The sequence below is a fragment of the Gavia stellata genome, chromosome 13, assembly GCF_030936135.1.
Source record: "Gavia stellata isolate bGavSte3 chromosome 13, bGavSte3.hap2, whole genome shotgun sequence".
NCBI lineage: Eukaryota > Metazoa > Chordata > Aves > Gaviiformes > Gaviidae > Gavia > Gavia stellata.
Window position 1 is genome coordinate 1,273,791 of NC_082606.1, and position 23,657 is coordinate 1,297,447.

Here is a 23,657-nt window from a genome sequence, read left to right on the forward strand (position 1 = left end):
GCACTGCCCTCAAAGCCCTGGGGAGAGAGGAAAACACTGATCCCTGGGGTGGGAAGCTGTGTGGGAGGGCTTTAGGAGCACCCAAGTCCAGCCACAGGGACCCCTTCGGCACAACAGGGAGATCCCCCAGGCCACCCCCCTGGGATGTAAGCAAGCTGCCTCCAGGGCATCTGCAGGCAGCTCCCGCTGTAACACATCCAGTCCTGCTTTCATCCCGCCAAGATAACCAGCTCCTGTCCCAGGGCTCCAGTTCCCACGGCTGTTCTAGCAGGTACAGATAAGGCCACAAGAAGTCGGCCGCCCCGGCCAGGGCGCCCTGCAGCAGAGGAGGAGCTGGGCAGGCGTGGGGCGATGCTGCAGCTGCAGAGGACGTTTGCCTTCTATGGACATCTCTCCTCGCTGCACTGCTGGCAGGGAGGAACGGCGCTGGCACAGAGGAGAGTCCCTCAGCCTCTGCAGACAGGGGGGGGGGGGGAAAAAACAAAAACACCCAGAAAAGCTCACGGTTGCCCTCTCAGAGGCCTCCAGAAGAGCTCAGCATCAACAGCCCCTTCAACGGGCACCCACGCAGGCAAGGACTCACCCTTCTCCTAGCAGGGAAGGATGCCCCAAATACACTCGTGGTCTTCAGCAGCATCCCAGACCAGCCTGCATCCCTCAGGGCAGGGCTGGGGACCTGGGCAGGGAAGGGGTGCAGGTACCACTGAGCCTGAAGCATCCCAACCCAGCCCCAGAAGAAAACACAGACCACAGAAAAAGAGTCACAGCAGCCTCTGGGTATATTTTTTTTTTTTTGTTGCATTTCATATATTATCCAGTTTCACATTCTCATAGGATCAGCAATTATATAGCAACTTATTCTCAAATCTTTTAATACAAGCGAGACAGCCATGGTCGTATAATACTTAAAGCACTTCAATACCAAGCAATAAGATGCTAAAACAAAAATTGCACAATTTCTTGTTTACTATGCCTGACTGAATCATTGTTACAGAAGACAACCCTTCTCTTTCAAGCTTTTAACTAAACATTAACTTATCTTACAGGATTACAGTTTCTCTTTAATAATAATAATTAATTGCACACAAACACACAAGAAATTCTTTATGATGCATAAATATTTCCTTATTACACATGGTACAAAAATACTCGTAACTTTTTTTTGTTCGGTATTCCCATAAGGATGGCTGATTATTTGGCAGGACTGGATGCTCTCCAATCAGAAAGATGTGGAAAAAAAAGTTAGATATTTTACAGCCGTTCTATATATAGAAGTCTGAAGAAAGAAAAAATATAATAACCCTGACTTTAAAACCGGAGAAGAATGGATGAGAACAGAAACCCAGTGCATCGTACTTGGAAAAAAAAAAAACGAAACATTTTTCAAATTCTTCTGGTCATACTGGGAAAGGGAGGGCAGAGGTGGGAGAGGGGTGAGACAAGGACAGTTAGTATTTCTCAAAGCCAAGTCTTCACTGAAGCAAGATGAAAACCTTGATGGATCAATCCATTGGGCCAAGACCTGTTGCTAACGGTTACACAAACGCTAGAACAAACAAACTTACACTCACACATACACAAGTTAAGTGTTTTAATTCATGCCAGAAAACATGCAAAACCCATTGCCTTTCGTTTCCTTCAACCGAGCTGCCGGGGCAGGGCAAGCCCGGGGAAGCCCAGGACCGAGCCCCCCCAGCTGGGTTTCGGCACAGCCAGACAGCAAAGCTCAGTTGGGGAAGATGTCCTGGGGATGGAGGGAGGGATGGAGGCAGTGCACGGCCTGCGGCAGGGAGGGCTGCGGCGGCTTCACAGTCCAGGGAGGGGGGATGCTGGCAGCCCCGGGGGGGTGGGGAGGTGGGGAGCATGCCGGGGCCGGGTGCCTTGTCCGCTGGCAAACCAAACTGAGAGGAGTCTGAGCGACCGTCCCTGGCACATCCCTCCGCAGAGAGGCAGGGAGGAGGAACACAAGCCGAGGAGAGACGCTGTGGGAGAGGAGCGGCGGTGAGCGGGGCTGGCCTGATCTACTCCCCAAGCAGCACCCGCAGCCCTTTCCCCACCACAGGGCTTGGTGGGTCTCCCTGCTCCCACCTGGGTGGATTTGGCCCCATCATCCATCAATGTAACCCAACCACATCCTCGGGTGGATGCAGGGGGCTGAGCCCAAACTCCCATCCCTCCTCCCCAGAAGAGCCCAGGGATGAGCAAGACAAGGACCCGGCTCCAAGAGTAATCAATTACTTACTAACAAACTAACAAAACTGACGAGACTTCCATCCTTGCTGGGTAGCTTCAGAGGGAGGATACCAGCGCATCTGGAAAAGAAAGCCAAGCCAGAGGTCCGTGATCCAGGATTATCTCAACCCAAACCTTCAGCTCCTTCAGGCCACATATGAGGTACACGGAGTAGAGGTGTCTTCAGCATGGAAAAGGAGGCGCCAGGGTGAGCCCCAAATACGACTCAAGAAGCATCCCAACCTGGGGCCGCACTGTGCCGGCACTACCCGGCATGTCAGCCCCACGCTGGCCAGCTCTGGTGGCTCATGCAAGGACAGGCTCAGGCTCACCAGGCACTGGGACCCAGCCAGGCCCTCCCTTAAGGAGCACGGCATGATCCCACATGTCTAAGAAAGAAGCTAGCACCCCATCTTAGGTGCCTCAACATCAAGTACTTTCTGCCTATAGGCATAACTAGAAGACAGCCCCCAAATTCACACCTATGCCTGGCCCCAGCTCACTACAACACAGAGAATGCCACCATTCAAGCCAGGAAATCTCCTCACCACCAAGCTATCTATGAAGTTTACCACTGCAGAAGACTGCGCAAGGAGGGGCTGTTCCCTCCCAGCACACACACCTCAAGTTTACATCTTTCCCCCTGTTCAAGCTCACGCAGGGCAGAAGAGGCTCACTTTGGGCATGCATCACCCCAAGGTGGTGGCCGCTCTGCTCTCAGCCAGCAGAAGGAGGCATCTCAAGACCACACATTTAAACCAGACCACCTCTACGTAACACGAACAGGGTAAGAACTGCTCATCCATCACAGAAGAGACCCACGAAGTTTCCTAAGCCACAACCCAGCCATCAGAAGAGGTTCCAGGCAGACCACATCATGGGAAGAACTTGCTAGAGCTGCAATCCAGCAAGACTTGGAGGCTTCCCTAGCAGGTTGCTGCTGCCACATCTACTGCTCAGGCCTGCTCCTTGCCAAGGAAGGACTGCTGGATAGGGACCCAAGGAGCAGACACGGGAACAGTAACTGAACAGACACTTTTCCACCTGTCAGTAGATGCAGCAAGCTGGCAACATCCAGTAGAATAGCATCAGACACCCAGATGCTCCCGTTTGGTCTGAAAGACCGATACGTCAGGCTGGGCCGAGTTAGCAGCTTCATGCCTGAGAGCAGCGGGAGATGAGTCTGTGCCACTTGACTGAGCACAGATCCAGCGGCAGGAGCAGCTAGTAGAACTTGGTCCTGCTGTTTGCGAAGGGAGCTGAAACACAGCAGCCAGCCCCCCTCTCCTCCCTCCCCAGCTGGTGGGAGGAGACCACGGCCCCAGTGCAGACAGGCATCAAGAACAGCAGGTATGTTCAGGGCTCTGGGTACCAGCAGAACGATGGACTTTGCTTTAAGATGGGTAGATAAGAAGCAGAAAACCCCCTAGAGCCCAGCATGAACTGTTCCCCTTGCCAGACAATACTGGCAAGGTTATCCCCTTGCCTGAACAAGCCTGGCTAGATGCTCCCCTCCCAAGCACATGCACCACTCCAGGGCCAGAGGGAAAAAACAGTATTCCCAAACCAGCTCCAACCCCCGTGCATGGCACTCTCCCACTAAGATGAACCCTTGGCCAAGGACAGACAATTTCTTGAAGCAAGGTCCCAGGTCAATTGGGCAAAGGAATAGTTGCAGACACAGCCAAAGCATCTAGTTTGGCTGTGGAGCTCATCTTGGCTTTGGAGCTCACTACTGTCACGCTGGCAAGGGCAATTCTGCCACCCTCTTTCTAACAGGGCTCCTGCCAGAGTCAGATCTCCCCTGCGGGCTGTAAGCTTTGCAAGAGACATCAAGAAAGCCAATCCAGGTTGAGACGACAGCTGGCAATGCGGGGGAACAGGAGGCAGGTGTCTTCTAGCTACCTAGCAGCCAGCAGGCTGCCTGACCGATGCATTGGGTGGCACATGCAACACAAGTCTTGCTGCAAAGTTATCCAGGAGCAGAGATGCAGACCTGTGTCCCCAACCCCAGCTGGGTGAGACCTCCAGAGGCTGCACACAGGTCTTCTGAAGAGACAGAGCTGAAGACCAGGACACCCAGAGACTCAGTGACCACCCTTGGATTATTCTGCAAGCTAGGCACATCCTCCATGGGTCCCTTCAAACCCATTTTACCCCTGTAAGAAGCAGCAGTCTGACGCCTGATGGAGGTGCAAAGCCAGAGGCTTTGCATTCATTCCTTTATACAGAGACATGCAGCAAATGACCCAGACCTTGACACTGCAGCCTCCTTACAGGAGCTGGAGGGGACAACAAGCAAGCCTCCCAAAAAACACAGCTGCCTGGGATGGCTAAGTCCTCCCTCCACCATCACAAGCGCTGTGATGCCAGTAACTGAGATCCCTGAGCTTGGTGCTGTTCAAATCCCTCCTCTTGTGATGCTTCCTACAGGGAGGAAGGCCTGCAAGTTTCCAGAGGCTCTGTCCTAGCAGGAACCTCTTATCAGCTAGCTTAGATCTGCTGCATCCCAGGCTCCTGTTCAGGCACCAGCTCCATGCTCAAGGCAGCTGCCTGTAGGCAGATGCCTTCATGAGGCAAACGGATGCTACCAACTCAGCTCCCAGCTGGCACCATAGCTTGCTCCATGACCCAGCAGGCAGGTCCATCCCAGTCAGTCCAGCCTTGGGTGGAGGGAAGCAAGGGCATGGACATTACAAAGACCCTCTTAGCCAGTGAGGGGTCCCATCTAGTGCCGTGACCGAAGTGCTGTCTTGGTGCCACGCACACCATGCCTTCACTTCTCCATTGGCCTGTGAGAGGGGCCCAGCTCAGCTGCACCCTTGTCCCCCAGCCTGGGGCCACCACACTGCTCTGGAGCATGGTTATCTCCTTGCACTGACACAGGCCAGGCAGGCTTGCAGCCTGGTGCAGGCACCAGCATCACCGACACCTTATGGGGCCACCACAGCAGCTGCCAGGGCAAGGACCAGCACTACTTGCTCCCCCCCAGCCCTGTCACCAGGAAGTGCTTGCTCAGCAGAGCCACATCTCCTCAGCAACCAGCGGTCCTCCTCCCTGGCCAAGGACTCCCACTCCAGCACCCCTCCCCTCCACAGCTGGAAGAAGTTTCCTCCTGCCCAGCAGCAACAGGAAACTCCCCCTGTGTTCACAAGGCTGCGAGAGCTGCCTGCATCCCACGCCAGGCTCGGCATGAGCAGCGCGGCTTTACGTAAGCAGGCACAGCATCTGCGCACATGCAAGACAGCCATCCCCCACCCTGCTCCCCAAGCCTCCTGGCTCTTGATCCCCTCCTCAGGGGAACCTCTGCCCCACGTGCACACCCCAGCCCAAGCCTGGCCAGAGCCTCCAGCACCTCCAGTTTCGACAGAAATCCTGCTTTTCTCCCGAAACACGCACTGTTTGTAGCTCTAGCGCTAATAAGCCTCCACTTCTGATGGACCACCTCTCCTTGCCTTGCTCCCGTAGGTCTCTGATGCTCACACCCACAACCCAACCAGCCTGACTTGCAGTGGCCCCACTTGCCAGCAGCACAGCCCTGCAGCCAGAGGGGCTCAGGCTGTAGGCTGGCAGGAGCTCCTGTGGATGCTATGATCCTGGGTACAAACCAAGGCTCTGACATGCTGGCAGGGTGAGGGAATGACCTGCCAGGTCTTTCAGCCCACAGAAAGATTATGGGCTTGATAGGATGAGGCAGGAACACCCCCTCACTAGGAGGGATGTTTCTGAAACCAGCAGAACGTGCTGGAAGAACCAGATCGGAGGCAGCAGCTAGGCCAAGAGAACATGCTCTTTAGCATCTCAGGCACCTTGCTTTTGCCAGGGAGTAGAGAGGCTCTGCAAAAGGAGGGCTCATGGAGCCATCTGGAAGAGGAGACCAGCACCACAAGAGACAGCATAGGGTTGTCCCAAGAGGATTGCAACCCAAGCCACAGCACTTCCTTTTAGGGAGCAAATTTCTCTGAGGGCTTTCGGAAGATCTGTCATCTCACAAAATACTACGTCTGTCAAGGAGGAAGCTGAGAAATAGTGAATGGAGATATCCAACACTGGGCAAGGAAAGCAGAGCAAGGGAGGCTTTTACTGGAAGAGATGCAGTTGTTTCTGGAGCTGCATTAGCTCACAGTTGGAAAGGAGTCTGGCTACGCCACTGCAAACATCTTCTGCTCGCCTGCCCATAGGGACAAGACAGACACCGCCAGGCAACTGCGGCCAGCCTTGTGCTGCCGCGTTCAACATCTGTCCCAGAAAACAGCCAGAGAAGATAAATTTGTGCTTCTGCCTTCCACCTTCCAGAGGCCAGGTGAAACATCCAGCAGTGAAGAGCCTCTCCCTTGCTGCAGCACAAGACCAGCGCTACCTAAAAATCGCAAAGAAATTATAAATGGGGCAGATAAACACCCCATGAGGGCTTCACTCTCCTTGTCAAGTCCTCCATTGTCTCTCCCAATTGCCCTCAGAATTTAAGTTTCCTATCCTGCCCACTGTCCTTATGGAGAGCAATTCCTTCAGCAGGAAGAGGAGGGGGGTAAGGGAAGACTGAATACACAGACCCATCCTCAAGCCACCTTTAGCTTGGATGGTCTGCCTTTCCTCCTTAGTTACTTTTAGGTCTGCTTATCTTTGCCCTGCAGTCAGCCCCAGTATCTTGCAGGGCTCAGAGCTATCCCTACAACTGGAAGGGACCCAGCCACCTCCCCAGGTACCAGAAAGGCTCCCTGTGCCCGCAGGGATGGAAGGACTCCATTGTGCTGCTGGGAGCTGGTAGGTCCCCAACGAGCATGTCCAAGAGCTCCATCTAGTTACCAGCTGCTGACATGCAGAGTGACATCTTCAGTTGCGCTGCTGAGACAGCCTCACCCCAGCAAGCCACGAGCACTTCATGGTCACTGCTTCCCCCAGGCTGCAGGTCATTAGGTGCAAGCCTTGGGCAGACTACATTGGTGGCCAGCAAGAGCTGCTGTGCTCCAGCTGGAAACACAGCTGATAGGAACATGACCCAGGGCAGGTAAGGACAGCCTGCAAAGGTGCACCCACAAGGCACTAACGTCATCCATTAGTGCTCTCTGGACACACACTTCCAGCCTCAGCAGCAGGCGCTTCACCCAAGCCACCCGCTTCCAGGGTCCTTCAGGGGGCTGGGTTGAGGAGAGAAGCATCCAAACGCTTGCATGCTGTGTAAGACCCAAGCAACTCAGCCCACCACGAAGAAAACCTTACTGCAGTCGAATCGAGCATGCACATCCCCCCAGGCAGCTACGGTGAGGGAGAGCTGGAGGGCCAGCACATCATCTCACACCACGTTGAGGAGCATGCAGAAGACAACAGGCACTGATCCATCCTGTTGCCTCGAAGGAGTGTTTTAACAGTCATCCATCCAATGCCTTGTACTCCTCTGGGCCTTCAGGCAGCTTATGCTACAGCTCATGGATCCATACCCATCTTGCAGACTGCAGCAAACAAGCATTTCTCCTTTTCCCAGAGTGGAAGCAAGTTGTGCTGCTTTCCTTTGGGCTGAGCTAGCCAGGGAAAGCCAGTGCTGGCCACAGGTCAGGAAGTCACTTCGGATGGCATCTCAGTCCAGTTCACTCATCAGGTGTGATTTAGCAAGAATGGCTGCTCAGCAGGTACCTGGAGGAGCTAAGAGCATCTCCCGCCTGCTTTTCTCTGGCTCAGAGGAAACGGCTGACTTGGGGAGAGCTTGCCCAGGGCTGCTTGGCCAGCTATGCCAGCACTAAGTCACAGGAGCTTAGGAAGACACCATAACCATGAAGGTCCTGAAGAGTGTTTCACACCTCCGGGAAGCATGAAGATGGCCCAGAAAAAAAATTATCCTGGGAAATCCTACACAACAGCCCCCACAAACAGGCATCAAGTTACCAGGCACAGAAAATCCATCGCTGTCTCTAGCCTCCCATCTCAGGGAGGCTCTATCAGAGGTTAGCTGCCACAACATGAAGTTCAGGAGACTTTGCTGACGGGACCATGAAGTGAGTCCAGAGGTCAGTGGTGCACAAAGGCAGGATCCCTGTTGTCCAGCAGATCCACCATGGTGGCCATTGCTTGGTGCCCCAAGGGCTCAGCCAGGCTGGTGGCACCCAGGTGGTCACACGCCCAGCAAACAGCAGCACAGATTCCAAACAGGAGGCAGTACTTGAGGAAGAGCACCGCACCTGAGCCCACCCCAGCACATCTTCCCCATGCTCCCAGTTCTCTAGGGCCAGCACCAGATCACAGCCCCTGGGATCTGCCTCATGTCCATCTACAACAGCAGCCACCACTTAGGAGATCCAGCTTGCTCTGAGCCAGCCCAGGCAGCAAACAAGAGGCAAAGGGTTTTTTGGAGCACTGACCTCCCCTTCCATCAATGGGCTCTGCCTCAACTCAGTGCTGGGAAGCCTCAGGGTCCTGCTGGGCTCTTGCTGTGCCACCACCACCACATAGCTGTGATCCAGGACTGCTCCTTCCACCCACCACTTGCTTGGGCAGGTCTCAGCTTCAGAGGCCCACCTCCACCATCACCTCAAAGCCCCTAGACAAGGCTGCTGCTAGCAGCAGCAACATGGATGCTCTGAGGTCACCTTGGTCAGCCCACCCCCAAAAGGATTGGCATCTGTGAGCTCTCAGTCCATGACCTGCTCCCTGCCTTGGAAGCATCTACCACAGATGATGTGCTGGGCTCTGGGTACCCAACACATCAGCCTAGTCTCCAACAAGCATCATGTGGTAACCACCACCAGCCTCACCCATGTTCTTATGAAACAATCCTGCATCCAGCCCCTGCTTTCCAGGGTAAGTCCTGCCCATAGCAGAGTCCTGCCCTCAGGGCTGCTGCCACAGCTGGAAGCATCTCTTTGCAGAAGAGCTCCAGGAGCACTGATAGCCCCTGGTGTCTCCTACTGCCCATTCAGAGCCTGGCTTAGAGGCACTCCAAAACAAGTGGTTTCACATCAGAGACGCAATGCAGCCCAACTCCATCACACAGGCAATAGATAAAACCGTTCTCCAGGTCCAAGCAGAACAAGACAAGCTGTATCATTGTCTCTATGCTTGTGTCAAGTTATCCCCATCTTCCCAGGAGATCAGCTCTGCACATCTTTGCACCTCGCAGTCTTGCGAGGGCAAAGGCAGACCTGGGCCCCCATCTTTGATGACTTCTTTCCCCAACATCACTACCACAGAGGAAAAAAGTCTACCCAGAACCACTGCAAGGAGAAGTGAGCCAGGACTCTGTTCCTTCAGTTAGAGCTGACCACAGCAACGATCCTCCCTGCCAACCAGTCCCAGGCCAGGCCATCTTCCCAAGCTCCCGGTTTCTATGCCGCTCCCATCTCTCCCAGGCTGCTGACTCCTTTTGTTATGGCTCACAAGACCTGCGTCCTGCCTGTGATTTCAGGTTGCAAGAGAGAAGCCAAGCTCCAGGTAGGAACTTGCTCCATTTCCAGTAACTGGGAAGGAAAGAGGTGAGATTAAACCCATGATTAAGGGCAGGGTCTGTCCCGGTATGCAATTCTGGAACAAAGTGACTGGCAAGTGCTGTTGTCTAACGTGCCCGCTAGAATTTAGTCGTGTGCTATCGCTATCACGTCACTCACCTCCCCCACCGTGTGCCAGGAGTGAGGTCAAGGTGTATTTCTACTTGCCCTTGAAGGGTTGTGGTTGGGGAGAAACCAGGTTTCTTCATGCCAAGGGGCAGGGTTGTCTCTGCCCCGGCTCTACCAGGCTGCTCCCCTCCCACCAGCGGGACCTGGCTGAGCCTGGCTCAGCTGGGAGGAGTTGATGTAAGATGGTGCCATGCTGTGTGCGCCATGTCATGTGCTGCCAAGTTGGAGATGTGGGTTAGAAAGAAGGCCTGGTATCTCATTCCCCAGGCTCTGGTGGGTGGGTAGCGTGAGGCCCATGCACTGGGTTGCCAAGGAGATACGGGCTACAGAGATGGGCAGAAGCTTGCAAATCCCATGGTGCACCTTGGAGGAGAGATGGTTACCTTACCAGTCTTTCCAGACGTGGCTGCCATCATGCTTAACACTTCTAGGAATGGAGCTGTAGTACAGCCACTCCACTAGCTGCAATAAGGCATCACTAGGGGGTCCCAGCTCCAGGGACAGCTCTGAGCTTCAGGGCTAGCCTGCGCTGGCATCATGGCTGGAGTTCACTAGGGACATCAAAGGAGGGATTTGAGAGAGGGTGGGAGGGAAGAAAGGCAGATGGGACAGTCTTAAAGTCAGTGGAGTTCCCACAGGTAGAGGCTCTTAGTGGCGCAGGGTCAGGCCACAGTCACATCTACAGCAGCCTGGTGCCTTGCCGGGAGCTTCACGGTGGCACCGCGGTGCCAGGAGCAGCAGCCAGTCGTCTCATCTGCGAGCAGCTTACCGACAGCTCCCAGTGCACGAGCCGAGGCCAGGCCAGCCTCGTGCCACCTCCTGCCCCTTGTCATTCCTGCCAGCCCTCTAGGCAGCTCTTCAGGAGGTTGCATATGTGCATTGCAGAGGGCAGCCACCTCCTCTCCAGCTTGCTACCAGACTTGAACACAGAGCTGCGAGAGGACAAGCACTTCAGGTTTAAACCTTTTGCGACAAGCTCTCAGTTTAGCTACAGCCTCCAACTTCATGCCTGCTTCAGGACTGATTGCTATGGAGCTGCTACAACTCTGGGCATCCCCATGAATGTCCTCCAGCCAACACCAGTCTCAGGAGGAAGAACTGCAGCTGTCCTGGAGAACAACCCACGTGCCCACCACCCCACCAGCAAGGCAAACCATCCCCTACCAGTGAGAGCAGAAGGCTCAGCACATCAAGACTAAGGTCACAGCTTTTAGCCCAGTTTGTGAGCAAAAGTCATCTCACTGACTCGCTCCACCCTGCCTCAGCTCTGCAAGGGAAAGGGCTCCAGCCTAGAGACCGGGCAGCTCAGAGCTGCCAGCCTGAATAATGTTTAACCCCATAAAACTTTATTGGTAACATATACTGCGCCAGAATGTCTCCCTGCGAGGTCACCGCCGGCTCAAGCACAACGCAGCAAGGAGCAGCTGTAACTGCTCGGCCAGTCCTTCTTCAGAAGAGAGCTGGGTCCAGCCATGGCCACGGCCTGGAGGGGCTACACTGGCTCCCTAAGGCTTAGGGGCACATCACCACTTATGGACCTCCTTGGGCAGGGAGTTCTACCTGTACAGGGAGCTCCCTAGAGCCTCAGGGTCATTCTTCAGGCCAAAAGGCCTCTTTGAAAGCCAGTAGCTTGCCAACTGGAGGGCAGGAACTAAGATCCCAGAGGGAAAAGATCTGGCTGAAGGCCTCCTTGATACCCTCCACTTTAGGAGAGCAGAGGTTTTCTCCCCCACCATGCACCATCAAGTTTTGGTGTCTAACCCCTACACTCAGGGTCCCCATACAGTCACTGATGATCATCCTTGAAGGAACTGCAGTAATGGTTTCACCTCCCTCAACCACCTCAGCCAGGCCAGAGGGGTTTTTGCCTGGTCCTCCCTGCCAGTAGCAATTCAACCGGCAACAGCCCTTGGCTCCACCACCCTACACACAAGGGGATGGAAAGGAAGACATCTGCTCTCCTGGGCTACCCAGGAGCAGAGCACATTCCTGTAGCTGTGGGCACCATCAATAACTTGGAGAACACCAGCAAGCACAACCCTCCCAGTGAAGGACCAGCCTGGCTCTGGAGGCCCTTGGAAGAACAAGGCAGTGCCCTGGGCCCCACGTACTTCTTGCCTACCCTGCAGGAGCTTCAGCCCAACACTAGCTCACCGGTAGAAGGGCAAAAGCAGCAGAGGCCTGAGGACAGACAAGCCTACACAGGCCAGGAGCTTCCATCCCCTCCACTGCCTCCATATTGCATTTGGGACACAAGCTTGGGTTGAAGCTGGGCAGTTACAGTCAACACACTTGCGGGAAGCAAGAGGATGCCAAAGGGCCAACTGAGCTGGCTGTCAGCCAGGTGGACAAGGTAAGGGAACACAGCTCTTCTTCCTCTCAATTTAAGCAGGGAAGAGTGGAGCTAAACACCTCGCTTGGCAGGGCAGAGAGCAGAGGTTAAGCCCCAATGCTCTGAGGTCTAAGCCCAGAGCTCCACTGCCCTAGTCCCCCATGGCACTACCACAGGAGCAGAGACCAAAGCAGGCAGAGCACAGCTGGCTGGTAACACCAAGCAGGGCAGGGACAGGGGCTCCAGGTTGCCCTGTACAAGTAAGTGCTCCAAACCAAGCACCTTAACCTGGAATTAGGACACTACTTCTCTGTTTTGGCTTCTCCTTTGCATTTCCATGCTTTCAGGGACTTCATGCTCAGCAGGGGTGCTGGTCTCAGTACATTAAAGCATTCCCGTTTCAGACCAGTACAGGCATCCCTACACCTCCAGCTGTCAGCAAGCATACCCTGGGACACCAGGCAGCTGGTTGCACCACCACCAGCATCTCCAGAGGCTCGTACACAAAGTGACCCTCTCTAGCCTGCATTCAGGGTGGCTAACACCACTGTCCCATTAGAGTTCCTCGTTGTGGCAAGGGTCTGATCACTCATCTTCTGCAGGACAGCCTCCTCCAGCTTCAAAAGTATTTGAGTCGCTTGGCCCAAGGGGGTTCCAGCTGAGACCCTCAGCTTCAACACCAAACTAAGCCTGTTGCCTTCACTGTGACTTCAAGGAGGACATTTCATAGCTATTTTACTTGCTGGCAGGTAGCGTTTCCTCCCAGCAGTCCCACAACACAGTTATCTGGCCACTGCGACCAGCAAAGCCAGCCAGAAATTGAGCCCTGACTTTCTCCCATCTGCCTGCCTCTCACAGGGAAGCAGGCTGGACCTGCAGGGTCAGAAATCATCATCCGGCTCTGACTGCTCTCGGCCACGTAGACCTCTTCCCTATGGTTTGCTCAGGACTGGAGAGCCCCCCCATGCACTTTAGCTGGGAGGAGGCTTTGCCTAGGAGCCAAGGTGCAAAGGCCAGGGTCAAACCAGCCAAGCAGAGACCCACAGGAGCGAGCACCAGGGCAGGGGAGAGAGAAGAGCCCAGTTACTGGCATGGGACACAGGGAGCAACTCACCTGAGCGTGAAGAGCAGCGGCTGCAGCAGCGGCTGCCGGGTATGTGAAGGCGGCATGGGGGATGGCAGGGGTTAGCTCCGTGGTGTACAGTGGGTAGGGAGCCCATGCTTCTGGGGACGCTGGAATAAGAGCCGCTCCAGTCAGGTCATCTAGGCAGGAGGAGATAAGGTGACAGCATCTCAGTAGCTGGCCCCAATAACCTGCTTCAGGGACAGGCTCTGGATTTCCAACCCCAAACTAAAGCTTTGCACTGCCATCTGAGTGAGGTATAAAATAGAGCACACCTGCAGCATCTCTGTGACCAGCTGCTCCTCTGGCCTCCCAGCCTTGCCAAAAGAGGCCAGGAACATGTTCCGTCACTGCTCAGCACCTTACACGGGCTTTGGGCTGGCTGGTTCACACACGCAGCACAGGGCTGGTGCCACAGGATGGCAGGACAGAAGAAAGGGCTCTCAGCACCGCGTTACAGGCTGCCCAACAAGCCTCAACGGGGCTGCTCGCCCCACCAGGCTAGGCTGAGGGTGCATGGCGCAGGACTCATCCTTTCTGCTTCACATCTAGAGATGGTTTAAAGGACTTATGGTATCACTTGAGCTACCAAAACCAACTCTGCTCTCCCAACACTTCTGGTGTTGGCCAGAAACCTTACTAGATGCCTGTTACTCCCCTGCAACCCTAATATGCTGGCCTTCCTGCACCAGGCAGATTTCAGCCATAGCATACGGGGGTATGGTTTCTTTTCTACCCTGGCAGCATTCCCAGGGTTGGGCATCTCCCAGGTTGGACCAGCCATGACCTCAAAGTCCCTCCCAGCATACTCACAGGGGTCCCGTGCAATGAAGTGTGCGCCCAAGGCAGGGTGGATATTGGTGGGGTTTGGAGTGGCCATCAGCTTGCTCTTGGCCATCTTTGTGTTGGCTTTAGCAAACTCTAACCGCAAGGTCTGGGGGTTCTCTGGGTCGAAGCGGATGCCCTGTCACAGAAGAAAGCACAGAAATATCTCAGAGGCGAGGTTTCCAGTCCAAGCACAGGCTGTATCTATTCACGGAGCAAAGCCCAATGGGGGAAACCAAGGCCATCACACTGCAGTCACATGCCTGGATTTTTGGTCACCTCACTGCAACACTCAAGCTCCCACATGCTTGTATTTCTGTGTTTCGCTGGCCTAGGACCACTGCTTCCAACATGAGGGACACAGTTTTGCTCCTATGTGCAGTTCACTAACCAGATTAGCAGTGATGGCTACCAACACTGGTCCAAAAAAGTCTGTCTGCTGGAGCTGGGATAGGACCTCCAGTATAGATGGGACTACCTGTAGCGCTGCTACATCTACTTGCCAGTCTGGGCAGAGACACTAGCACATGCCCCAGTGCCCAAGGCAAGGTCTACAGCAGAGCAGAACCAGATCAGCATGTCTTGCTGCTTAGAGCCCACTAAATTCTGCAGGCCCACATGCAATGGGGATAGTTTTGGATGTGCCTGCCACATTGACCATCCTCAAGTCTTTCTTGAGCTGCAGCAGTTTGAAAATGCTGTGAATGTGCTAAAGAGCCTGTACCAGACAGCTTTGGCCCTGCCTCATGCCCTGCCATGGAAACAGCACCACAGGAAGGCTGGTTTCCTTCCTTTCTGAAGGAAGTACCTTCTGGCCACAGAGGTCCTGGCAGGCCAGAGTCCAGGACAAGGACCTGCTCTGCTGAACTGCCACACGCTTTTCATCAAGGCATTTGGTAAGCAAGGCTTTAACCAGGCCACTAGCGCCAAGCGAGTCCTACAGCCACATGACAGACCAGCTTTGCAATGAGCCTGCTTCACTACCCTCGTACCCTGGTAAGCTCAACCTAGAGCCTCAAAAAGCTGATGCTAAACACACATTGAGCTCCACATGCCTCATTAAAGCATTACAGGGTGTTAACTGGGTATCACCCCGTGCCTGTATATGCCTGGGCACCACCTATGCCCCCAACACCTCTCTTCTCACCTGTTTGCTAAGGATTGGTTCCTCAGAGAAGACCTGCTTGCTTCAGGTGCTCCAAGCCAAGCTCAAGTCAAGCAGTCAAGCTAGGATGAGCTCCCACCTCAGTGCAGACAGCAGGAGGAAAAGCTCCTTGAAAAGTACCTCTGGCCAGCATCGACACACACAGGTAATCCATGCTGATTTGAGCAAGGGGGAGGTCTCTCAGTCCACGACTCTCCCCCATCCAGGGAGGAGCACTTAATAGATAAGCAACAGGATTCACAGCCTGGATCCTGTTATCAGAGGCCAACTGTTGAGTAAGGAGGCATGCCAACTCAAGAAAAGTAGTAGCTGTTCTTTCCCCACACCCTCAGAGGCCCTGGAGCACTCTTCCAGCGGTCAGAAACTACACCTACACCAAGTGTGGGATAGTTTGCATCCATTTGCTCAGGCTGATGTCAGCCTTAAACAGCTCTCCTGCTTCCCTGGTGGAATGCTGCAGGACCATTTAGCTTCCATACTCAAGGGCACAGCTGAGACACCCTGCCCCTTCCTATGGGCAAGCCAAGCATCACTCTAGCCCAGAGCTCCAGGTCTAGATACAGCAGCTCTTACGGCCCCCAGCCCTCCCCAGAGCCTCCCGGCACATCGGGTACTCACATTCAAGGCATTCTTTGCTGCTTCAGCACCAGCCCGGCTGTCAAAGGTCACAAAGCCAACTGGCTAAAAGAAATAACACTGATTTGAGTTCAGAAGCCTCTTCCAGCTCCTCAGGCTACCGTGCCACCCCCTCTGCCCCAGACAGCTTACAGCAAGCAGAAGAGACCATCTAAAGCTGCAGAGGGCCTTCAAGCAGAGCTTGAGGTGTTTTGGGTCATCGGCCCAAGATTCCTGCTCTGTGTCTGCTCTCACCACACCAAAATGCTTTGGCATTCCTACATGTGGGGGCACTGCTCACCCTGGTAGCCCCCACCAAGGATACCCCTTGCCCACAAGGGAAACTACTGCCTTGATTAGGATGGGAATGGGGAAGGTTTCTGGCAGCACAGGGTTTTAGGCTGAAGCATCAGATCTCACCCAGCCCATATGGCCCTGGGCAGCAATAGAAAATACGGAGCCATTCAGCATATGCTGAGAGCTTGGGTCCACCAGGACAGTGGGGGTGGGCAGAACCCAGCTGTATACATGGTGCTGAACATACCATTTCACTATGTAAAGCATTGTGTATCTGTCCCCCCTCCCAGCATGTCTGGTTTTCTAGCAAAAGTCAAAAATACCCAAGCTGGAAGAACAAGGTACCTGCTTTGAAGTTAGCTTGATCAGCGACCCTTCATAACCCTGCAGAAGGGAAGAAAGCAAGTCAGTGTCAGGTTCCTGAAGGAGCCAAGCTACAACTGAGACATGATATGACAGCTCCAGGAGTTCCTGTAGCACCAAACCCTTCATAAGGCAGGGTTTGCAGCAGGAGTAGGTACGTTAACACTTTTCTTCTTTCCCACCAAAAGAGAAGACTGAGATGAGATTAAGGGCAGAGCAGGTATCTCAGCTAGTCCATTCTAGCCCTTTGGGAAGAAATCCCATTTTCTAGCTCTTCATCAAGCTACTAAGATGAGCACCCAGCCTGGCTAGTGCCTAGAGAGCACAGAGCACCCTGTGCTAGAAGAGTGCAAACAAGGAAACCCCACTTCACCCAAGGACAGCCTATGTGGCAATCTAGTGAAGGATGGACAGTGGGGGATCAGGACACATCCTCAAGGAAGGGCTGGTCCAGTTGGGCAGCAAGGCTGACCAAGCAGCCTTCATCAAACTTGGAGACAGCATGATTCCAACAACAGCTCCAGGGGAGGTTACCCAGCTGAGCGCAAGCCATGGGATACCATGCTGGTTTCATACCAGGTTCCCCAAGCTTTCACAGAAGGCCCACCTTCCCACTTCATCCCTGCTTCCCCTCTGACAGAGATCTTTGCTGCAAGGTTGGCCACAAGACAGCATCTTTCCCACAAAGACCAGATTTGAAGACCTTCTTACCTTGAATGGTCGGAAGAGTAGGTAGAGCTCTCTGGGCTTGATATCCACAGGAAGGCCACTGACAAACAGCGTCCGTACCTAGGAGAGAGGTCAACAAGGTCTACTGAAGGGAGATGCTTAGTACCAAAGTGGGAGTACAGAGCACAGTTCACAAGCTAGGTGCAATAAGAGTAGAACACCTGGCACCAAAGGTGGCCTTGCAGGCATTAAGCCTTTTCTACATTAGGGGGGCACTGTCCAGGATAAAACACACCCAGTCCTTCTCCTCCCTGCCACAAAGGACTTAAACCTTTACAAAAATTCAGTCTCTAGTAGAATAGTCTGGGTTGATTAGGGCATGGACACCAGCCCCACAGTCTGACTGGACCTTGATGACTAAAACTTGACAAGACTGCTAGAAGACCATATACTGCCAAAAGCGCTAACATAGAGTTTGGCACATAGCAAAGGTCCAGAAGAGACCAGTACAAACCCCAGTTGTCTCTCTAGCTCTTTCTACAGATCAGACACTAGATCTCCTTTCCTTGGCCTATTCTGGCACTTTACTTCAGCCACTGATTCAAAGACAGCCCTCAATTTTGAAAAATACCTCACTGCTCTACTCGCATCTTTTTGACTTCTGCGAAAGCCTCAGAACATCACTGGGAGGATGATTTTTGGGTCCATCCCAGCTCCTTCAACACACATCAGACCTTTCAGAAGCTGCTACCAAACCATCTCTTAGAGTGTTTGTTCTATTATGCCCAGCCAAAAGCCAGCTGTGCTGCACCAAGTCCATGTAGGCTGCTGCTCTTTCCAAGCTGTAGAAATCATGTACCAAGTCCAAATGCACTCAGCATGTATAAGCAAAAATACAGTACCAGAGGAAGATTTCAATAGATAGTGTGTTGAAATTACCTATAATAGTTCACATGAATAGCCAGGAAGAAGAAACAGTGCTGAAGGCTCATGGCCTGAGAGAAGTCTGATCAACAGTCAGACCATCACGGCCACCTTCTCCCTGCACAGGGAGATGTTGGCTGGCAGCCTATTTCCATAGGAAGCAGCATAATGAAGCTGCCAAGATTTCTTGTAAATCAGCACAGAGCTGGAAAGGGAAGTTATGCACAACAGAGGTCACCAGGACACTAGTCATCACTAACGAGGACTAGGAGACTGCAAGCACAGCTTGGCCAGCACTGACAGGTGAAGGAAGACAGAAGACTATGGGAATGAGATGGAGCTCTGCGTTCCTCACTTTTCACTGCATGGGGGTGCCACCCACCAAGCCAGTCCCAAACAAGCCACGAGGTGGTCACGGGACAGCACTGATGCCCAAATGCTCAGAATGACACCAAACAGTGCCAGATGCTTTTGAACTGCAAAATATGCAGCAGGTCCAGGAGCCCTAAGGCAGAGCCCATCTCCTGGCCTGTTCCCAGTCTGGAGTGACCCCATTACATTTCCAGGGCAGAAGCACTCTGCTCCCACATTTTAGTTTTTGCTCAGACATTTCTCCTTCCCCAAAGTGGGTATCTGACACCTCATTAAACCACTTTTGCCACTGAAGTGAGCAGCATACACTTGCCCTGCTCCTGGGCTGGAGACAGCAGCCACCTGAAAACACGGGAGGATGCAGTAGAGCCTCTGCACCCTGTAACTCTTTGAGGGCAGCCAGATTCAGACTCCTCCAAGTAGGGAAGTTTCTCCTATTTACAGGAGAAAACACACACCTCCCTGACTGTCTTGTGCCCAAGACAGTCCTGCCAGGGCAGAGATACCCTTTACATCAACTCAGGAGGCAGCTTAAGCCCTCCAGGATGGACAGTGATCATGAAAGTCTTGGGGTCCTCCGCCCCTCTTGCTCTCCATGTATGCTGAGACTAAGGGTTGCCACCACCCAGTGAACACACCAGTGGGCTGCTACCACCCCCCATTAGTGTGAGGAGCCTTTCTCCAGCCTGGCATATCTCAAGACTGATGCAGAATGCAACCACTGAGCATCCTTTCCTCCAACATTGGCATCCTTCCCATCCCCTCCCCTGATCCCTCAGTATGGATGGCCCTACCCCACACCCCAGCTTTTGCTTTGCCCTGACTAGGGAAGCAGGATGCTATCTAGAGCACTCTAGAAACACTTTATATGCCCAGGCTCAGTCCTACAGTCTCCCTAAGCAGCCCAGCCCCTCATTTGATGCTTCAATGCATCACCCCAGGGCCACCTCATGCCTAGACAGAGCGGGCAATGGCACCGTCTCTCAGCTTGCTGGCTGCCTAGAAGACTTTGGCGCTTGCACTTCAGTGTGAGCTACATGGAGCGCCTGTGGTGCATTCCCAAAAGACACATGGCCATCTCTTGCAGGGGAGGACTGGGCAGAGTGTGGTGGCACACATGTGCCTCAGCCATGTGAAAGCACCATCCCTTTTCAATATTTCAGGATCTGAGTGTGCTCAGACCCCAGAATGGATGTTTCTTCCAAGCAGATAGAAATCTGCATCCCTTTTGGGTCTCTAAGTGGTCCCGTGATGTGTCGCTTGGTAAGTCCTTGCGACAGGCGTGACAGAATGGAAGATGCACGGTTGCTCAGGGAAGGGGAAGTCAGCTACTCAGAGCCCTTACAACAGCCTGAACAGAGCAACGCAGGTGCCTAGAAAAGCTCAAAGGTAACAAGCTCCTAATGCCAGCCCCATAAGTTGCTGCCAAGGACAGGAGCGAGAGTCCTTCTCTCACAGGCCAAAAGCTTCCCTTGGCCTCCGGGTCCAGCCTGCCACCATACACGGCATTGGAAAGGGGAACCCAGCCAACCCACAGCACCCGCCAAGGGCTGGCATTGTCCCAAAGAAAGCTTGGGCAATCCCAAATGCCACCAGCTAACATCTTCAAACAAGGTTTCCCCAAGGGTCTCAAGACAGACTAAGGAAGGTCCGTGCTCAGAAGAGCTTGTTAGAAGTAATGAGACCAAGTGGTTGGTTTTCCGAGATCATTGCAGTTCAGCACATCCATAAGTGACTGAGGAAAGGGTAAGAGGAAACTAAGACCAAATTATTCAGTGAAGGGAGATTGAGGTTGGTGAGAGACCTGAACAATACATTCAAGGGACAGAGCAAGGTAAGCCTGAGGAAGATCATTTCTGATACCACGTGAAACATAGCATCAGCAGCAATCAGAAAGCAAAGGAGATCTGGGTTATCCCACAGGAGAAAAGCAGAAGGCAACTTGTCAGTCTGAGCATCTTGTGCACTGCAGGCAGCCCTGGTCCAGCCTCCTCCCCCTGCTCCCAAGAAGAGGAAACCTTAGATGAGAGCAACAGGGTCTGGACAAGCATCTTCCAGTGGATCAAGCAAACTGGGACTCTCCAGTCACCCCTTTGCAGCCCTCCAGGCTTTGAGAGGCCACTAGGACCACCCAGGGCTAATGAATCCAGGCTTCCAGCCCTTGCACTGAACATGCCAAGACAGGGTAGGCTTCTGTTTAAATATATTTGCCATACTTCAACTCCCTGCCCCTGAACACCCAATCCATGTAGCTATTCAGCCTCCCCACAGAGCAGCTGGAAAAGCCACAGGACAAAAAAATCCATCCCGAGCTAGATCAGGAACTGCCTGGGCCAAACTGTATGTTCAGCAGGAACTTGGAGAAGATACAGCAGAAGCAGATCTCCAGGAATACCTTGTTCTTATACTCGCTCTTAGACTGCTACCAGCCCCTCAATACGAGATACCAGGTGAGAGCAACCCCATCTCACCCAGGACAACTGATCTTGACTGGACACACATACACAGAGAGAAGCAGGGCAATGAGCAGCTCTTCCCTAGGACAGCCCAGTGGGGTCACGCTGCTGGAGGCCCTGCAGAAATTGCTTTCCCTTCCCCATCCCTGCCCCCTCTGGGGATGCCCCCAGTCCAAACACCCAGCACAGATGGAGGAGAGCCATGGAAAACAGAATTTGTGCCAGGAGGGACAAGACCATCTAGGCCATCTCTTAGAGGGAGGATCCCAGCACAGCTTCCCACGCAGGAAGAGGGAGGGACAAGAACAAACCCATTTAGTACTCAAGTCCTCAGTGGCTCTAAAGCAGTCCTTACACAGCTGTGTCTCCCAGAAGAGACACACACCTAGTGCGAGCACAGCCAGGTACTTAGCACCAAGGCTTTAAAGAAGCCAAGCAGCAACACCTGCCTCTTCCTACCACAGCTCCAGCACTGCCAGGAGGTCAGCATGGGTCTTGCAACATCCACATCTCCTGGCCATGTCTGCTTTTAAATAAGAGCTCTTGAAAGGAGTCCCAAGCAGAGCCAGACACTGCCCTGCAGCCCAGCAAGGGTCAACTTATGGTCAGAAGCATTAGATGCAAAGGCACAAGTACCCACCTCCAGCGAGGCTGTTCTGGTAGGTCTCCAGCACTGGGCTTTTGTTAAGAGACTGCTCTGAATCCTCCCAGAAGCCAGCAAGGCTGACCCTCCCCTTCTGCAGGATCAGCCCTTTAGCTGCATTACCCACAGCCCTGCTTTTGCACAGCTGTGGACACTCCAGCCCCCCAAGACTGGCCAGGTGCTGGGGCCACGCTCCCAGCACCTGGAGCACACAAGCCTTTACCACCAGTGGTTAGGAGACATCCAAGGACAGCTGCAGCAGGAACATGCCCTAGTGCCTCATCCATGCTGCACCACTGGACATCCCCCCTCTCCAGGAAGCCACCCCCAGGTACATGCCATTTTTTCCTGGAGACAAGCCATCTCCCACACGTCCACATCAATATGTCCACCGAGCCTTCTTCCCATGCCAACAGCAGTAGGGAGCCCCGTACCATTCCGCTGAGGACAGGGACAAGCTCTGCCACAGCATCCCAAAGGCAGTCCCTGCTCCAGGCAGCCACCCCGACATTCCAGCAGCTCAGGCACATGGGCTACAGCTCTTCCCATGGGAGAGCATCCCAGTGGGGTGCCTCTCAGGCACACAGGGCCACCGGCAGAGCCACAGCAGGGATACAGAGCCCCAGCCCTGGCCACCATGATGCAGCTAGGGCCACTTGACGCAAGGCCGCTGGAATGCGGAGAGGCTGCTGGCTGCCCCGGGAGCCGGGACTTATAAGGCACAGCAAAGAAAGGCAGGGAGACAAGCTTGCAAAACAGGGCTGCAGGGAGGGAAACACTCGGGAGCCAGCCGCGGGGCTTAAAAAGAAATGGGACAGCACTCTCTTCTCACTGCCCCATATGGAACATGGGGCTGCAGGGTTCCTGCCACTGCACTGAGTGGACCCAGCCCTGGGTAGTTTTGCTCCTCAGCACATCAAACTCCCAAGAAACACAGGGGAGGGGAAGACTTGGTAGACCGACGGCTGGGACAGCTTAGCAGGAAAGCAGGGCAGCCCCAACACCCTGGAGCGTACCTCCCAATGTGAAGGGGCTTGCTAACAGGCTTCTTCACTGCTCTGTGCCTCAGTTCCCCCACACCAGCAGGGCTCAAAAGCAGAGACGCTGCAAGAGCTGGCTGCCTGATTGCTATTCCAGCACTGGAAGAGCTCTGATGTCCTCAGGCAGCTCACAGGGCCAACAGACAGGGTAGCACTGAGCCCCAGTGCAGGATCAGACCAGGAGCTGCTCCAGCCAGGAAGTCCGGAGCAGCCACAGCCGCAGGGCACACACCCCCCACCACCACCACCCCCGCCACCGGAAAGATGTTCACCCATCCCCGGCAGAGGAAGAGGACCTTGAACCTCCCCCAGCACTTGAAGCAAGGGGGGCTTCAGGCATTTCCCTCCGAAATCAGCCTTTTGCACGAAAGGCACCCAAGGACCAACATCCTGCTTGCCCGGAGGGGATGAAGGCATGCTGACCACAAGCAAGCCCAAGTGCACAGGCATTTTGTCCCCAAGGCTGGGGCGTTTCACATGTGGCACTGCTTAGAGCTGGATCAGCCCCTCCCCAGCATTGCTCTTCCCCCATGTCAGGCAGGGGGATATCAACAAGGCTCTGCCACCCCTGCGGTCAGGGCAGGAAGGCATTCAAGCGAGGGGGAAGCAGGGGGAGGCACCAGCCCCTGCCCGGGGGAGCAGGAAGCACATGGGAGCAGATAAGTCCAGGCACAAAGGGGCAGCACCCAAGAATAGTCCACAGCCCCGGCGCAGGAAGTGCTGCTGGTGCAGGTCTGCAATGGATACTCCCCCATGCTCGCGCTATTGAGTCCCATTCCCTGTGTCTCTGCAGCATCTCATGGCAAGGATGGCACCCAGGAGGACTTGGGCCACAGCAGGGGTTCAAAGCTGTTGAAACATTTGGGGAGGCCAGCCCCACAACTCCCAAGAGATTACTGTCCCAATGGGGCAGCTCCCCAGCTCAGGGAGATGCTGGTTGAGCATCCTCAGGATGCCATGGCAGCCTTCCACCTTTCCAAGAGGTCTGCTAAGTTAG

General features: G+C 54.1%; 1 protein-coding gene across 2 annotated transcripts in view; it reads right to left on the reverse strand.

The window, feature by feature from the left end:
- Positions 1–756: 756 nt before the first annotated feature.
- RBPMS2 (RNA binding protein, mRNA processing factor 2) overlaps positions 757–23,657 on the reverse strand; it is a 29,647-nt gene continuing 6,746 nt past the window's right edge. Inside the window, exons 2-8 of one of the 2 annotated variants that reach the window (XM_059823657.1) lie at positions 17,268–17,345; positions 16,539–16,577; positions 15,900–15,962; positions 14,105–14,255; positions 13,283–13,431; positions 2,243–2,312; positions 757–1,982 (exon numbers count right to left, since the gene is read on the reverse strand). In XM_059823657.1, the coding sequence (XP_059679640.1) occupies positions 2,250–2,312; positions 13,283–13,431; positions 14,105–14,255; positions 15,900–15,962; positions 16,539–16,577; positions 17,268–17,345 (543 nt within the window). In that variant the 3' untranslated portion in view covers positions 757–1,982; positions 2,243–2,249. Of the gene's footprint in view, positions 1,983–2,242; positions 2,313–10,224; positions 10,388–13,282; positions 13,432–14,104; positions 14,256–15,899; positions 15,963–16,538; positions 16,578–17,267; positions 17,346–23,657 lie in introns of those variants that run through there. The other variant, XR_009484260.1, reaches the window with a different exon arrangement.